Source organism: Lipophrys pholis (genome assembly GCF_963383615.2).
Source record: "Lipophrys pholis genome assembly, chromosome: 20".
Lineage (NCBI taxonomy): Eukaryota > Metazoa > Chordata > Actinopteri > Blenniiformes > Blenniidae > Lipophrys > Lipophrys pholis.
This window is the reverse complement of record NC_137648.1, coordinates 7,935,308-7,954,644: the sequence shown is the minus strand read 5'-3', so window position 1 is coordinate 7,954,644 and position 19,337 is coordinate 7,935,308. Positions and strand designations below refer to the sequence as shown.

Here is a 19,337-nt window from a genome sequence, read left to right as displayed (position 1 = left end):
AAATAAAGTAGCCATCCTAATCCCTCCCTGCGGGCTTCAGAGCCAACTCCTCTTGTCACTCACTCTGCTGCGTGATAGATACAAATTGTGGGAAGGAGATAATACACTTCCGCTCACACCACTAAGCCTATAAATTCTGCGCTTTTTAATCACCTGTGCCGCTGTCTACTTTGACGCAGAAAGTGTGTGCACTGATGTAGAAACGCACATTATCCGCACATGCCGCTCTGAGGCGTATTCTACAGTAGGCCTGTATTGATGCGACTCGTAGGGAGGATTAATACCTGTCAGGTTGGGGCTTCATCACAGTACAGGAGAGGGCAAACGGTCACCAAGACTGCTGAAAAGATGATTATCCTTATTATGATGCCTTGATGGCCTCCCTTCATCTATCAGTCCACCTCTTCCTCTTCATCTGTCACCCTGTCTTTAGATCCACCCTGCTCTCTAAACCTTTCCTTAAATGTGATAGATTTCCCGTACAAACTATCATTTTCTTCATTCCTTGCTTGACGCGGTTACTCTTTACTTTATTCTGCCTGTTTGTTATTCTAAGTGGAAGACATTCACCAGCTTTCTCAGGCAGTCTTGTGTTTGGATTTAGCCGTCTTTTGGAAGTCAATCCCCACGAACAGCTTCTCATTGCTAATTTTGAAAACACCTGGTCACTTCATCTGACATGTTTTCCTCAACGCACAGCGAAAACAGTGTGCGTGCACGCCAATTTATTGCCACCATCCCATCCACCTGATGAGGCTGATACTCAACTTCTTGGTGGGTAACGTTCACAAATGTGAACGTCAGCAAGCTGTTCAGTATCAACAAATGATAAAATGAGGCACTTGTAGGCAACTCGGGCCATTATCTGTTTTTGTAGAGGGAGTCACCTTCACTGATTGCCTTATTGAAAAGCTTGTTTGTCTTGTTGCTCAATGAGCAAGTGAAAGATCTCCAAGTGAGTAAATGAGTGGCTGATTGAGTGAGTGGGTGACTGATGGACCAGATGAGTGAGAGGGTGCGTAAGTGAGATAAGCAGTTTGATCCCACTTCATAACATCACACTCGGCACCAATAAACGAGTTTCCCTTTGATCGGTGTTGCTCTCTTCAAGCCTCCGTCGCTCCTGTGCTCCCTGCTGCTCTCCTTCTCCCATAGGTGATGGTGAGGCCCAGGGGCAACACATCAGAGAGCTTGAGAGGGCTCCGTGTATGTTTGGGTGAGACTGTGTAAGTCTGAGGTCGGTAAGGGTGGAGACCTGGCTATGATGCCTCCCGGTGAACAACCATCTGGAGAGTGACACACAGTCAGACACGCTCATGCGCACACTGACATCTGCTTATCCCATAAACAACATTAAAAATACATGGCATATCAAGCGGGGAATGATAAACTTGCTACAAGCGTGTTTACCATCACACTGTGCGAGATCTGAGATCTGCCATTCAAAACTTCCTCAAGTCCCATGTGCGCCGCCGCCATGAGCAAAATTGATCAAGAAAGCCTCCCAATTTCTGACATCCAAACCACAGAATCGCTTGTGGCACTTCACAAAACATCCAAAGCGTCTCTGAAACTTTTTCTTTTTTTTTTTTTTTTTTAGAAGTAACCTTATCTGAGAGGGAGCAAATGCTCAAATCTTCCAGATGACACCCATCGGGATGCATCACACTGACAAAGTACATCAGATATGTCCAGCCACCTCACAGGGGTTGCCAAATAGTGAACATGGGTGGTCTGATTATTTGATGCAACGCTTCCCTTTTCATTATATCCCTTGCATGACAGCAAAATGTTAAACGCAAAAAAAAAGAAAAAAAAAGAGGAAAGGGGTCATACCACAAGTTTAATAGAAATACAATCGTCTCACAAAATAATGATTGTTTTTTAGAATTTATGAGAAATTTTACTTTATGAGAAATTTAACACAGTCGGGACATCCACTCATCAATCTTTTGGACTGCTGATGTCTAAGTTATGAAAATACAATTAATTAATAATTGACATCTTCAAGTCTAAATAGGATGCAATTCTTAGTGGATTTTGATAAGAGGTTATGAAAGGTATGTCACCAAATCTCATACACTACCCCGGTCGATACATTTATCTTTTCATATCCTCTGTGATTGTCGTTTACTAGTTTTCCAGTTTGGAAGAAACAAAGAAATGAGCCACAGTCTTACTTCTTATTGCACAGAGGGGATGCGAGGAAACGTAAACTTCCTCTACAGTGTTAATGCACAGATGTTAATAGCAGTCAACAACAAACAAGTAATTTCCTTTTATATTTTCACTAGTGGACTTAACAGCTAGCCAGGCCACATTTTTTTCAAAAGTGGACGTCTGCATGCACTCAAGGATGAACGATTAATAGTTTGTAAACAAGGAATCAAATGTCAGGGTGGCCTCAAGAATTGTCGATAACAATCTACTATGAACTTGTGAGGACATTTCTTCAAATCTGGCACCTGCATTCACCTTGCATTTTAAACATAAACTGATAAGGTCTCGATTAAAGGTTAAGGTCACTATGATCACACACATGGCTCATTTTAGTGTAATAACTCATATCAGCCTTGACATCTTTATGACCAAAAAGTAAATAAGTGAATGAGAGGAGAAGAAAAATTTATGTCAACCATGTTAGTAGGTGGCACTAACAGCTGCAAGTGGGGAATTCAAGTAGCTCTATATAATATCTATTAAATATTGATTTATAGTTATATTCTGTCCCCTTTAAAGACTACCCAAGGACTCTTTATCGCAGGCAGCAGGCAACCTTTGGTGTGAAATTAGATTAGAAGATTGCTTTGTCTAATGTCATTTAACATTTTCTAGAGGTCTTCTTGTGTAAAGGTGAACCCCGGGAGATTGGTGTCTGTCTGACTGCGTGACGGCGGTGTAACAGAGCACAGGTGCCTCATGGGTTTCTGCTAAATAGATAAGAATATCAAAGCCTCGTTCATTAGAATTCTATCTGAAGCAGTTTTAATCACAAGTTTGCCTTCAAAGTTATTTTGGCGACAAACATTCTTGCCCGATTGCATAAGTTTGTGAATAGCGTTTTCCTTCAGGTAGCAGGCTTACACCTTTTTTGTGGCATCAGCATCATAACTTTGAAGAGCCAGTAATCCAGGTCACTTACGTGCTTAATAAAACAACTGGGTCCTCAACACATTCAGCATATTGGGATGTAGTTGTTTTTGTTCCGTTCCTCTGATTCTGATCACTCCTCTCAATCAAAAACACAAACTTGTTGAATATAGGGTGACATGAAACTGTCTGGTTAGCATCTTTAAAACATCACAGCAAAGTAGCACAACAGCTAGGCCTCAGTTCATCTCATCAGAGACACCTCAGGGAGTCTGGGACTCTACTTCTTATTACAATGGGTCTTTTATGCATGTCTTTGAGTTGTCTGAGTTTTCATTTGCCTTTTGTTTTGATGATAGGAGTTAAGATGTACAGTTATCAAGTGCAAAAAAAAAGAAAAAAAAAAAGATTGGAATCTGGGGCATTTACTTGGTTCAAAAGTGCTGGCAAACTCATGACCGGCGGGTTGTTGATGTGAAAGTGACTGAACAACCATCTTCAACAAGAGTCATCAGAATGCCTTTCTTTGTCATAACTACTATTCTGGAACTGAAGTGTAGTTGTTCAGCAGACTTGTACTTTGCAGCTATACTATAGTTTATGATTTCTGACTCCTGGCCTGCCTGAATTTTGTGCCTCTTTCACAGAAAGGCAAGTATTTTGCCAGATTTATGTGTGTAAGCAAGAGCTGTCTAAAAGCAATGCCATGGTAAAGGACTTTACAGGATTTCCTATTTGCCATGGACTGTTGAGACCATTATATTTCCTTCTTTCTGATGAATGAACGCAACAGGTGACAACAATGTCTGCGGCAGCTCACAGTCGGAGCTAAGGGCAGATTTGTTATGACTGAAGTGTCCACATTCTGGACACGGCGGGTCTTGGGACTTGTTTTATGTCCACCTGCTAGTCGAGACAACATTTTATGTCACTACCTGTGTTCACCAGGCAATTATCCCCAGTGAATAAATACACACGTGAATGCATCTGAACAGATGTGTCATCGGTGGTGACTTGAGACCTTACAAAAACTCGAGGAAAGCTTCCAGCAGGATTCACTGTCTCTCATTAAACCGACTGTATATCATCCAAGGAAAGAAAAGGCACCCAATTTGAGCTTTATATGTTAAATGAGCTCAATTTCCCCACACACTCTTTTCAATATTGACATAAACCTGCTTAAATTAAAGCTGTGACTAAGCGCTTTAATATAGCATTCATCATTATATTTCAAATTAAACATGCTGATGTGCAAAGAACAAAGGAATGTGTAACTGTACCAATACTTCACATACTACAGTCTGGACTGTATTGACTAATTAATTTGCAGAGCCTATCTCCTCATTGAATAGCAAGTAAAGGCTACAAAGCCCATAAGAATAACTTTGCAGACTGTGGAACTAATTAAAACCTAAAGCCCTCGGACTTGCACTGTTTAAAAAGATAGAGGTTCCTAACAACAAACTGACTAATAGCTCTCTGGCATCATTCATTTTGTCCTCGGTCATCCCGTCAGTGCTGCTGATATAAACATTTCTCTACCGGTGGGGAGGAGCTTTTAGATCAGTCTCAAATAGAATCCATTGCTGAATCAGCGTAATTGGACTCTCTTAATTTTCAATTTTTCACGATGTAAATTAGCATTTGGTCTAAGCAACACGTACTGACTTCATAGGCATGACCATGCAAAACACAGAAAATATCATCCCTGATTCCTATGTGTCAAAACAACTGAAGAAAATTGACTTTTGTTTCAGTATGGGAGTGCTGGAAAACAAACAAAAGGCACAGGGGAGTTTGTGAAAGCAGACATCAGATGAAACCACTATGATTGAACAAAAAAAAAAGAATACTTTTGATCAGTCAGTGGTCTGCTGTGTTTTCACATAATCCATTAGGTATCAGTCCGGCTCTCTGGGAACAAAACAAAAGTTCAACCCAAACTATCCTTTGGCGAGCGGAAGTGAGGAATGATTGGAAATGTTGGAGTTGAGATGTTATATGATGTTTATTTAGGGCAATACAAACTCCGCAAAGTATTCTGTCATACAAAACGTATGTTGCCAGACCAGTTCATGAGCAGCAGTTTGCTCATGGTCTAGTTATCCAGCTCGATATCCGCAAGAATTAACCTCAGACAATATGCTAATTAGTTGTGTTGTGACACCGCCTTGTGCACATGTTGCTATTTGTTAGCAGCAGCAGTTGTTAGTTCTGAATCTGCCCCGTGAAACCAATTTGGTCAAAGAAGACAGTGCTCAGTGAAGCTGTTAGTGAATAACAAATACCAGTCTGCTCTCAGGCCTCCAACCTCCTAACAGCAGAGTAGGAGCACAATATTATGGAAACTCAGAAAATAAATCCAGAGCACATTTTGGTCAAAGAACACAAGGTGAATTTGAGTTCAGCTATGCCATGCTGTGTAAAAGGAGGAATACTGCTGAAAAAAGTGGCTAAGTTTAGGTTACACCGCTCATTAGGCATAAATGTACCTCTATAACTGTGCTTATTGTAGCTTATTCAGAGCAATTTTCACTTATAACAATCCCCCTTGATAATGCTATTTTCTGATAGGAAGGGCAGATTTGAATGCCTGCAATTTTACATTCTGCTTGTTGAACAGGTGTTTGACAGGGGGGACGTTTCTTTAGCACTTAGGGCTAATGAGCATCGATCAACTTTGTGGTATAACCTAAATGCTGTTTTGTTCCTCTGCTCTCAAGTCACGCTCTGTCAGCTGTAAGAGGAGCAAAAGCCCCTCACTCATGTAAACAGGCAGTGACACAGAGAGCAAAGGCTCGGGAAGAAAATCAGTCAGGTAAAAATCAATACTGACATCCGGGGTTTCAGTGTTGTCTCTTGTAATCATCAGCGTGAACCATTATTGTGAATTGATTAGTCGCATAATCTTTTGTGTATTCCTAATAAATATGTTCATTTTTGATCTTGTTGAACCCGTGCAGTAACAGTCATTAAAAATATCTTCTCCAAAAATCAAAGAAAAAAAAAAAAAAAAGAAGAGTAGATTTTGTAGCAATATGAAAGTAATTAGGATTTTTGCAATGTAGGCTTCACTGGCCAGAGTGCAGTCCCCAAAACAAACTTTAGTATATTACATACAAGTAATATAAAAGTGCTTGTCTGATCTATGATTTGATGTGAGTGATATCTACCTTTACTCCAGAGGACGTATAGGTGGCTCTTATCCAGTGGCTGGTTCAGAATGATCAGACAAATCCTCTGTGTGCCTGAAAAAGGGAGCAAAAAGAGGAGCAAGTGTGTGAATCATACAGATACAAAGACAATTGATGAAGCAGAGTAGTGAAACCAAAAAATAATTGAATGTTCTGCTGAACATGTTCTCTGTGCATGCGTGGGTTTACTCAGGGTTTACTGTTGTACTCAACCACAGTCTGAAAACATAAATCCGAGGTGAATTAGTGAGTCTAAATTGCCTGTAGTTCTCAGTTCTGTGTGTGACTGCCTGCCTTTGTTTGTTTGTTTGTCTTGTAATGGACTGGGATCAGCTTGAGCCCCATGCAGTTCGAGGTAGGACAAAGCGGTATAGAGAAGATGGCTCAATTGATGCACTAATAAGGTCATTCAGACAAGAAATAAGTAAAAAATAAAATTCTTCTTGACCAGGATCTCTGACCTCACCTTTTGTAGAAAAATAGGTGAACTCTTAGTACTTTGGCTCACACGCATTAATCTATTCTGATTTGAATGTTTTGACCTTGGTTACATTCTCTCTGTCGCTACGTGGCAACAAAGGGAAAACTCCTTTTTTTTTCTTTTTTTTTTTTCCCCCAACTGTGAAGCAAACATAACCTGCAATCCTCATCTTACTTTCTTAATGGTGAACTTCAGATGTGCAAAGCGTCTGGCTCAGATTGCAGCATTTCACCCATTTTTTCCCTCAACCGTCCATCAATCTTGCTTTTAGCGTCTTCCTTTTTTTGTACTGCTGCTAATGTAGCTCTCCTGACTAATACTGTAGAATAGTCATTAATCTATCTGAGAGAGACGATAAAAGAAACTAAATAGGACACATTCATTGACAAAGTTGAAACAGAGCAGGGAGAAAAAGTCTTAATGGACCAAACACTAAAGCGAAACCTTTTTTTTTTTCTCCTACGGTTTCACACTTTCCACCGCTTGCTCATTAATCATTCTCTCTCATGTCTGCCCTTATGAATGATTTCTCATCCATTATTAAAGCTGCCTTTCATAGCGATGCCACATCCAAGCCGAGGCAACACTTAAACTCTCTCCTAAACTGTATTTATGTAAATTCCACACAGCTGGATTCTAGTTTGGGAACAGCATGATATGAAATATCCAATAAAGCTTGTATGTTTTCCAACACACACCGAAAGGAGGAAAAGACTACAAAAACATTTAAAAAACAAAGCCAAAACAGCAAACTTGGAAAAGTAGAAATATACTTTAGGTTTCATGAACTTCTCACTGAAATAAATGCATTAAATCATCCTGTTTGGATCTCTGTCCTCAGGTGCAAATAGTAGCTGTTGGAGAAAGTGTTGAGCAAATAAAATGTCCTTTGGGTTTGTGACTTTGTAGCAGTGGCAGGGCTTGATGTTGTTAAAAAGTTCACGTCACTGGAAGGTCATTTCCAATACGAAAGTCAACTCCAGCCGAGTATGGTAAAAAGTAGAGGCGAGGAAGAGAGGATAAGGAGGCGACACGAAGAAGGAGGGGAGAGGGGGAAAGAAAAAAAAGAAAAAGCTCCGGACACGCAGATATGTGGGCAGGGTGGAGAAAGAGGAGGAGTAGATTTGTCAGTCTTGTCTCTTAATTGGCTGGAGGTGTACAGAGAACAAGAGACAAACTCAACCAGCCGTGACTTTTCAGATAGCCCTTCCGACGCACAAACACACAACGGCCTGCGCAACAAACACACACACACACACGAGGAGGTGCATGGCCTTTCGTGCACTCCGTTCAAAGAAATGTCACCTTGGGATTCTTTTTAAAAGTGCCAGACAGCATGAATACCGCAAACAGACGTGCACGGACGCACACACACACACATACTCGCACCAAAACCCAAGCGCATAAAGAAGCACGTAGATACTCCAGGAAAAAGCATTTATAATTAAAATGGTAAAAATTTAAAAGGCTAACTGTGCACACTGGGGATTTTAAAATGCAGACATCCAGGGGCTGTTTTTATATTCTCCTTTGAGAGTCTAGATAAGCATTTCCTGCAAGAGATTAGACTTAAAAAAAGCCAAAGAAATATATTTTAAATCTATCTAACAGGGAGGGGGAAAAAAAAAAAAGGCTGCATTGCTAAACTGTGCAGTTGGGAAAAATATTTAGAAAAACGTATGATACAAGGGGAGCTCAAACACACCTTTGATAGCAAGTGACAAATTTATCAAGGAAATTACATCATCAAGAGGATGTGTGTGCTCGGCTGCGCTCTGTTCTGGGACTATTTGCACACCCAGTGAAATCTTTAAACTAAATCTTGGATTTGTGCAGTGAGCAAATGTGAGAGTGTGGCCCGTAATGGTTGGCTAACATGTCTGAGTAAACATATATTTTAGTGGATGCTTCAGCGCGGCGATGGCTTCTCAGAAGAATGGCGAGTGCCGGCAATCCTTCTCCACATTTAAGTCATGCACAAACAGTACATCAGCACGGCAGATCTATGTTGCGGATTTGCACAAATCTCACATGTGTGAGAATGACGAGTGTACACAAATGTGTACACAAGCAAGCGCCGCAAACACGGAGGCCTCTGTGGCTGAACATGATCAGTGCAGTGATATCAAAACATCATTGGAGGAAAATGACAATCCACCATCACTGCATGTATCGTCTCAAAAAGGTATTTATTGAAGTATTTATGGGTTTACGGACGCTAAAAGTACTAAATATATTCCAGGTAATAAGGTGATAAAATCTTAATTTAAAAAAAACAAAACAGTAACAACAGGATGTTGCGAACCATTCAATACCTGATACATGAATATGTGCTATAAACAGAAGATAGGTGCAGTTTGAGTAGGGATCTAAAATGTATGAAAATTAGAGAAGCTTCTGCTTTAAAGTTCTCATAATTAGACAATTACTGCTGTGTTTCGCCCCTTTGCTTTGATTAAGTATTGTGTTAAATTGATGAGATAATGTTGAATGATAGATAATAGTATACTGCTACACTAGTGAGCCATTAAATGAAGCATTAAATTGTTGGTCTTTAGTAGTTTTGCAATATAAATTCAGAAATTAATGTGCTTTTGACCATTTTTATGCTTTGAAACTCTTATTGTGGTAAAAGGTATTCACTTATATGGCCACTATACACTGCTTGAGCAGCCCCCAAAGCTTTTTACACATACACACGCACACGGTGCACAATCCAGCCTTTATCAGCAATTTGGAGTCTAATGTCTTGCTCAAGGAGACTTTGACCTTTGACATGTAGACGGAAAGAGTGGGTGGAATCAAACCTCACCCTTTTAGATATTGATAGATTAAAATGAGATCTTATGTAATCTAGCTATTGTTAAAAAAAGCGTCTATCAGAAAACTTTAATTATTCTTCCAAAACACCTGAGAGTTGACAAGAATTGAAATATTTGCTCTAGAAAGAGTCATTTGTGTTGCTTTGGACATAATAGAGTCAGATTCCAATGACTTAAATGATAAATGGATGAATTAGTCCTGAAGCACCATCACCAGAACTCTGTAATAAAAAAAAAAAATACATCTTTTATGTCTTTTGAAGTAAAGCAGAGCTGTCAGATCCCAAACAATAAGAGCGAGACTCACATGATTAACTCTAAACTCATAAAACATCATCACTTCTGCTTTTTTCATGCTATCAGTTCACCAAACAAAGGCCGAATTTCTATCGGAGTCAATCCGGGTGAGTCATTGAAGATCGATGAAACATTCAGAGCATGCAGCAGCAATAAATGTTCAGTTCAGAACAAACGCAGATATAATGAGTCGTATTCATGCGGCAACTTTTAAAAATGAAGTTATGAAACATCTCACAATAAAAACGGACTGTAAAAGTGACAGAGACAAAATAAAATGGTTCAGTTACAACAAAATAGCACCAGTAAAAAATAAATAAAAAATTCTATAAAATGAGAAAGATTTAAAGGACGATATTGAGTTTGGCTGTGTGAGACTTCATGCAGACTAACCCATATTTGCAGACACCCATGAAAGTGGAATGGCAAGCCAGAGCAGGGACACCAGCAAAAGAGTAGCTGCAGTATTCAACGTCAAGGGCTGGTGACTTCCCACATGCTGGAGAACTGCCGCTGGTTCCTCGATGAGCCATTCAATGAAAAGTTCACTTTTCAGTTCAGCAATCTTTGCTGACGGGGCTATAAGTGAAACTTGTCTCAGTGTCTCATGAAGTGATACCAGAGAGGAGCCAAACAGGCAACCAGGGATAGATGAGTCACATATGAGGGGGAGAGACTGTTCAAAACTGAGGTAATATAACCAAAAACTTAAGACTCCAATCAGAGTGCTACATCCAGCTCAGAACGCAATATCCAAACGTTAAATGCATAAACTTTCTTGATCGATCTACGTATCTATCTATATATCTTTTTTATTTAATTACATTTTTTTTATTATTTAATTTTTTTATTTGATGCTCTATCAAATATCGTCCAACTACTTCAAAAGACACTTTTTGGGATTTGTATTAGTAAAAGCTGTATAGTTTGTACCCTGTCTTCACCTACAGCCACCTCGGACTGGCTCATGCCCTTATCACCTCAAAGGCTTATATAGACTTATGGGCCCGATCAGCAAAAGCTTTGTATCTTTAAAAACGAGGCACAATTGTGATATTGCACACACATTCATGTGGAAGCTGAACTACTAACAAGATAATAACACACACAGTCTATTTAGTGTCTTTGCCTTCATGAATATGGAATATTGAGTGTGTCTCACAGTTTGCCAACAGAATAATATGATTTAACACCTTTGAAAAGACCTTGTTAGTGTTTGCTTTTCTTTTCGCTGCATTTGAAAACAAGGTACGAACAGGCTCAGCATTCAGCAGAGATGCTGTTGTTATTGTCGCGAACATTTCCTGAAGTGGAGCACCACAATATTGTTTACACACGCATTTCTACATTTTCTGTTTTACCTCAAATTTCAACTTCATAACCGATGATCCAATAACTTAGGTTTTCTTTCTTCCTGAATTCAGATTAATTTGATAACTGACCAGCACAGCCAATTTCACAATAACGCCGGTGGGGGCTTAGGCCACCATTCATTCACTCTATGGTAAATGCAATAGATTAAATGTGAAAACAATCCAGTTTCCATCAGATCATTCTCCAGTAAACAGGGAAACAAACTCATTTCAATACTCCTGTTTGCATGTTATGACACGCATGTTGTTATTCATAGTAAATCACCAGAAAATCACATACAAAGTGATCTATTCTAATCTATTTACACAAGTGGGCGATTTAGCACACTTTAGACCGGGTCCTAGTAAATTGGACCCTATACAATTTTAGGAGTCGTTTTGATTTTTTAGCTGCTTACATTGTGCAAAGTGGATTTGATAAACTTGTAGGACAATAAGTTTGATTGAACAATAGCACTCTCTATAGAATTGGAGGCAAAGACTGCTATGACATACTTCAATATGCAAGAATAGCAATGTTCTCCTGTACTTTAGCGAGATCAGCTGTATGGAATGGTAATAAACTAAGAATGCATCATTTCACTACAATGGGAATTATTCTTCAGGGGAAGCGTGGTGTCACGTCGATGATCATTTTGTGCTGCTTTTCCATTGGTTGGAAGAGGTGAGGGTAGACTCTCCACTATCAGAAGGTTTGTGGGTCTCACGACCATGACAACGACCATCAATGAGCCAGGACCACAGATTTTAAGCCACGATTAAAGTTATTATCTCAATGGCATTTAATTATCCTCTGAGATCATCAAAGCCACACTGTGTAGCCACTTTAAATTAGATAAAGTGGTTTGGAACATGGACGGATGAATTACATCTTGCATTTCTTAACTTATCTTCTTCTTCGGCTGTATGTTTTTCATGTTCCAACCAAAAACCAGAGAAAGAAGAAAATCTGACACTCAGCTGAAGGACAATATGACTCCGCCGTTGCCTACACTGTGGTAGACTAAAAGAAAGCGCTTCCACCGAGTTCTATGTCAACCCGCGCCTCTACAAACACAATAAACACCACAGATCAACAGAAAAATATTAGAAATGTGGAATTTCCTTGAATCTCAGACCATAAATTGATTTACATCTTGTGAGTGAAACTACACAGAGCGTGCTTACCGTGTGTTTATGAACAGCTGTGATTGTTGTATGCCAATAAATCCAGACAGGATGAGACAGACAAAAGCTTGCATAGTGCTGGGCGTACTGGGGATATAACATTTGTTTTTCGCTCCTAAGCTTTCAAGGAGTTTATATCTCTCTGTGGGTGAACAATACTTCCAGCCAATATCAAAACTCAGCAACCAAACACGGTGCATGTTTTACTTATCTGTCAATGGCATCCATCTTTAATTAATATGCAAAGACAAAAAATAGGTCTTCTATAAAATGGCCTTTTGTTCTCAACTCTGGCTATTTTACAAGAGAGTGCGGGAGGTACTGTGCCTTCCACTTACTGCAGAGGTCAAACTGATTTACGATGCCCGTGACCTTCAAAGGTTTGGGTAAAAAAAATGGCCTTAGGTGTTTATCAGCTCTCCTCTCTCCACACTCATTCACTCGCACCATCAGGGAGTTCACACGAACCTTAACCTAAGAGCTGAAGCTAAAGACTGCAATAAGCAGCTTCCTTCTCAGGGCTAAAGAGCAGCCAAGAGAGGCATCAGTAAATGTAAAACACATGAGATTATCATTCGAGCAATAAGTTTTTGCTGTAATGTGTCAACTCGCCTTCAGAAAAGTTTGGCTAAATGTAATATATTGTGATTTATTTGCAGCAATGTTTGGTTTGAACACCAACGTTGTGTGACAACAACAGCGTGAACTCATATAATGACCGGGATTTTATTCAGGACTGAGCTCGATTCTTAATTTTCATAAAAGTTTTTAATAATCAAACAACCTCTTCAAAGCAAAACCATCAAGTCAGCTTTCAGCAAAGATTCATTATGTATGCGTAACAAAAAAAGGCACGTCTCATACATACACACGCCGTTGTCATGAAAGTGCAAGTGATTTGTTTTGGAGTTGTAATTCCCGCAAGACAGTTTGTGTGTCAGAGTGAGTGGGAGCAGCAGAGAGAAGAAGACAAGTGTGACAGTGACGAGAGGGAGCGTGCATTTTGATCAGAACCAGTCGGATTGTCTGTGTTTTGGGGGGCATCCCGCGCCACAACAGTAGAATGTGTGCATGGAAACACTGTATGCGTCCGTGCATGCATCTGTATACGTGATTGATTGTGTGCATGCACGTTTTCCCCCGGGGGGGAAAAGTGTGTTTGAAAGGTGGTACCTGAGGGAAGCAGGCAGTCCAACGGTGTCAACTCTTCATCCATGGCGAGGATTCACCGGAGCCCGTTTCAGCCTGCCGACTCACTGGGAATTCAAAAGAAGAGGGCAGATGTTGCAGTTCACTCTGTTGTTTTCTTGTAGATATATTTTTTGAAATCTTTCCTCCTTTGGTTTAATCAAAATAAGTAATTTCATTTTCCATCCTATTCATACTCCCTGTTCTTTATCAGATTCCTTTGAGATATTGTATGTGCACTCAGCCACTCAATACAGACACAAAACTACATTTCAGTTATTTCAAACAGTGTTGACTAGAACCAAATTCCATCAATGATCTCAATAATTAAATGTCCTTCCTTCCTGAAAGTTGTTTTTATGGAAAACTATATGAAACTGAAAAAAGAAGCCTCGCAAAAGATTAGTCCAATAAATGTAAGAAGATACTATTCAAACTATGACTTTGTTAACTCATTTTTGTTTTTCGAGAAAACTGTATTTCATACGAATAAATTAATCTATAAAATAAACTAGTCAATAGCACACAAACATAAACATATGAAGAATGATACAGGAGTGCCATAGAAACAAACATAAAACAGCAAAACTGGTTGTAAAAACAAGTCATGGACTGATCTGTTGACTTTATGGGCAATTACTCTGATTACAGATTAAAATATATTCTCATTCAGACATTGTTCTGATGTTAACTACTCATGTGTGGATGTGCTACTTGTCATTTACAAATACTATGACAGTTAATACCTTCTTGTGAAGCGATGGTTAACATGCGTGTTACACAACAAATAACCACCTTACTAAATTTAATAATTGAACGAATTTTCAACTACATAAAATACTCTATCTTTCTCCCAGTATCTGAAAAGATAGGCTGATATTGTGCATACAGAAGGTGGATGGATGGATAACAATCCTATAAAGTGACAACAACCATGAGCTGGATTAAGCGTCCCTATAGCAAGCCTGTATGTAGGAGAAAGAGGGGATTGAAACAGGATCAAGTCAAAAGAAAAAGAAGACCCAGTGGAAAACACCCAGAGTCTGTTTATTGAAATAATATATTTGAGTAATTTGACTGAATTTATTTCAGGTTCAAAGCTGTCCTGATACATACTGAGCATCTGGGAACAAGCATATTTTGTCAATGAGTCATCTGATCATTAAATAGCTGTTGACATGGACATAGTTGTTTAATCACCATCACACACAAACCGAATTCATGTTACCTCAGAATTTGTCTTATGTCAACAGTTGTCTACTTTATATCTACACTATACATTCATAATATGTCTACAATTTGTCCACTTTCTTACACTCTACATTGACGCAAAAAGGAGCAGCAGCTGTAGTTTCATCATTGTATGTGACATATAATGCAATAAAGCAATTCTTTTCTTTTCTCACCTAGTTAAAATTTTTTTTTAAATCCTTCAAAAAAGACAAGCAGTAGAATGTATCAAGTCATTTTCATCACACATACTTTACTTTTAACAATATAAGGGAAAATACTTTATGGTTTTTACAGTGTTATCCCCACAGTATAGACTAATAATAGAATATCATATTAAAATATCTAATGAGCAAGAATAAAATATTAAATGCAGTACAGTACATACAATATAAACATTATCAGAATCATCACAGTATAAGAAGCTAACTGAACCTTTCCAACAAGCTTGTTAAAACTTGTGTAAAGCAGCAGCAGCATGTGCCAAATGCTCGCAATGACCTTTGAACGTATGACTGAGCATCTGAAGTTAATGTTTTCCCGAGGCATGCATGGTGGAAGTAGTACATTAGTTCAAGCAGTTGCTGAAACTCCTTAAAATATAATTACCATGTGGTTAGTTAAAAATATATCGCCCAAATATAATCGTTTTTTACATGTTTATACTGGGGTGCTTGAGAATAAATGATTAAATCCATTCATTCAGTGAAAGCTGTTAGTCTCAGGGCAGACACTCGCGGACAGATCAACACATTTCGGACAAAAACATCACACACACTAACTCTGTTATACACTCGTTAGACATCGCCTCCATATAAAAATGCTATCACTGTCATAGAAAGTGATAAAATTGTACATTACAACAGTTAAAACGCACATTCACGCTGCTTCCGCCATCGGAATGTAAATAGTCAACGAGAGTTCATCAAGACGAGACTGAAGGGTAGAAAAGTGTCTTCATTATATCACAGCGACACCTAAAGGTAAAGATGGGAAACACGTTTTCTAGTCACACCGTCAAACAGTGAGTCTCAGGACTTCTAAGGCATCCTGGACCACAGTCATTCTCAACCTTTTTCCTCGAGATAACCAAATCTCTGCTATTGGAAAAAATGAAAAAAAAAAAAAAAAAAAACTTGAATAAATCTCTTGATTTAGTGACACATGACTATTATTAATCTGAAAAAAGAAACCTTTTAAAGATAGTCCAGGTCCACAGACTGTGACTACAGTATGCCTTTTAACTGTGGGAGAATTTTATATTTTTCTTAAATAACTAATTTTATTCTAAATTTAGCACACCACACTCAGATGTGTTTTCAAGGTAAATTTTGGCACCAAACACATTTTGGATTATCCACTCTTATTTAAGTTGTTCCTCATGCATGATATTTTCTTCTCAAGCATGTTTGTGTTATTTTGTTATTTATTTTGTATTTTTTGCTGAGCTTTTTCGATCAATTACTTACGGCAAAAACTAAAGATGGAAACATTGACACTATCCTGCCTCGAGATTGCAATTTGATGGACATAGAGTCAGCATGTATATCATTAAATGCAGTTTATTGTTAATTTATTTGTATATATGTTGCTTTAGTTTCATGTGCTCCAAAGTAATAAATAATTACATTTTACTGTCGTCTTTCACTTCTTAGAAATGATCCACTGGCTTCGAAAAAACTGTGTGCGATTGTGTTGGTGTGATGTGCTTATAACAGTCATATTTAAAACTTTTAAGGGTTAAAATGTCAGGAGTCCCACGTTGCAATAACACCAGTGGCCCACACATGATGAGACTTCTATTAAAATGGGCTATTTTTACATTTAATTCTAATTTAGCTTAATGGAGCATTTCAGTCAGACAATTAGATGCTTCAATGATTTTCCTCCACAGGGAGATCTACCAGGTCTCGTTTCCCTTGAAGGAAGTACAGCAAGGTGGATGGACCTAGAAAATAAATCTCCAAGAACTGCTACCAACCTGAAATCTAAAAGCAGTTACACTGTGGTTTGGAACCCTCCATCAAACAATGTATGTACATGTAGTACTGTAATGTGGTCTTCAGCATTGTTTGCTGCAGTAAGAAGCCTGGATTCAACATTTTGCATGTTCTCCCTGAGCCTGCATGGCACTTCTCCAGATAGTTATGTGCTTCCACACAGTCCAAAGCCATCCTTTTTCCTTTCTTTAACTGGTAACTGTCAATCCCCTGTCGGTGTGAATGTGTAAGGGACCGCCTGTTTCTTTATAATAGCCTGGTGGCCTGTTAAGCGTCCTTCTTGTCAACGTCAAAGAACACTGGAGCTGATGCTCGCTAATGACGATCGGGGGCAGGGTACATCCTGGACGGGGAAAACTCAGAGAGCCAAACAGTAACACGCACACTTACATTTCCATCGACGGGCAATTTAAAGCACTGTTTAGACTCAAATACATGTTACTGGACTGTGGGGAGAAAGTACCAGGAAAAAAGCCATGCATGTATAGAGAGAGCATATGCCACATACAAAGTCCTGGCCCGGTCTCAAAAACCTTTTTTAAACAGGCTCTCTAATCCCAAAATCATAGACAAATCAGGTTTTTAACATCTTGCAAGACATATAATACAATTTCATTTATCGTTTGTTGCCTTTATCAGTCTTTTATGATTTTGTATTTGCAAAATGTTTTGAATGTTTAATTTCACAGTGATTCAAGCTCTTAAATGTTTATAAATGTTTAATGTATAAAATGTGGTCAATCAAAAATGGATTTCACTCATAGAGTGTTTTCAACTGCTTGAGCAGTCCCAAGGTGCTTTCCATTGGTAATCACATTCACCCGTTCAAGCACACATTCACACAAGAGCCTAATCCATTCATTAGGAGCAATTTGGGCTTCCGTGTTTTGCTTTAAGGTCACATCGACATGTGGAGATAGGGAATCGGACCGGCAACCTTCCGATTGGGAGACAACTGAGCCACACCCGCCCCCAAAAGTATGGTACATGTTTTCAGTGTTTAAACAGTTTTTTTAAATTAATACGTAACCATGTTCCATTTATCTATTCATCCTACTTTAATACATGATTCATTCAAGGTTGCACGAGCTGGAAACGGCAGAGAGCATGGTGAACAGAGGACACCACAGCAAGTTACTGCAATGTGCACTGTAAACTTTGTGATTTATTTATTTATTTATTTTTTATTTTTTTTACACTTGATGCTAATCCTACGGCAACCAGTCATTTATCTCATGATAAATTGGAACGTTTCAAGTGAAGCATGTTTCCCCCGGTTCTGCTTTCAAGGTTGGTGTGTTAATGAACCAGGTTTAAGGCTTAGCTGGGAGAAAAATGGCCAAGTTACTGGAAAAAAAAGTCTGATAATGTTTCTGTAAATGATTCATGGCGGAGCTCGAATCTCTCAAAGACAGCTCAGACCATAAAAGGATCATCCTCCAACAGGGCCACTCAAGTTATGATGAAAACCATTTCTCATGTAATTTGAGCGACATGTTCTCACAAAAAGAGCCGCAGATATGATTGAAAGCACTGAGGTCATGTCCTTAGTTTTGTCCTCTGTTACAAGTCGAAGCAACCGGAGGATACTTTACTTCCAAAGAGTGAGTACTTTACTGGCTACTTCACATGTTTAGTTTCCATGTTTGGGTTGGAAGTAGGAAAGGAGATGGGAGAATGTGTAACAAGGATGAAACGACACACAATACATTTTTAGCACACACACACACACACACACACACACACACACACACACACACACACACACACACACACACACACACACACACACACACACACACACACACACACACACACACACCAATAATCATTCACACCACCTGCTGCCACTTCCTTCATCTTCAGCTCCTCAGCTAGACTAAAACACAGGTGCACAAAAAACTGCAGGCACATCAGAAAATTCTGACGGACTACACACACACACACACACACACACACACACACACACACACACACACACACACACACACACACACACACACACACACACACACACACACACACACACACACACACACACACAGGTTGTAGACTGATGGTGGATGCTCCAGATATCTTCAGACAGCAGTAGGAGAGTAAAGTGAGGAGCCCAAACTCTCTCAAGGTGAATCCACGCTGAGGGCTCGTTAAAACAAATGTTCCCTCATCTATCAGCGCCCGTCCTGTCTGGCTGACATATTGCACACAGGGGAAAAAAACTGCGATCACACTACGCCCGATTCTGCATAGACATGTACAGGCTAAATACACGAGCACACACGTGCCATGCATGCCATAGGATCTCATTCATTCCGTGGGCATGCATTATAAATACATCTATGAATAAATTCCAGCCTGAGTGCATTCTTCATTGGTGGGGATTTTTATTTATTTTTTCTTACAAGCACACATCCTCTGAATGTTTGATCAGAGCGCTTTCTCAGTGCATCTATCAAAGCAGTTCAACCCTTCTTGTCCATCAGTCTTTCCAATAT

General features: G+C 39.2%; 1 protein-coding gene across 6 annotated transcripts in view; it reads right to left on the bottom strand.

Moving 5' to 3' along the window:
- Positions 1-15,780, bottom strand: part of tpk1 (thiamin pyrophosphokinase 1) — a 75,797-nt gene extending 60,017 nt beyond the window's left edge. The window contains exons 1-3 of one of the 6 annotated variants that reach the window (XM_080490003.1): positions 15,720-15,780; positions 13,598-13,680; positions 6,264-6,338 (exon numbers count right to left, since the gene is read on the bottom strand). In XM_080490003.1, the coding sequence (XP_080346129.1) occupies positions 6,264-6,338; positions 13,598-13,640 (118 nt within the window). In that variant the 5' untranslated portion in view covers positions 13,641-13,680; positions 15,720-15,780. Of the gene's footprint in view, positions 1-6,263; positions 6,339-13,597; positions 13,681-15,018 lie in introns of all 6 variants that reach the window. The other 5 variants (XM_080490008.1, XM_080490005.1, XM_080490007.1 and 2 more) reach the window with 5 other exon arrangements.
- Positions 15,781-19,337: the final 3,557 nt, after the last annotated feature.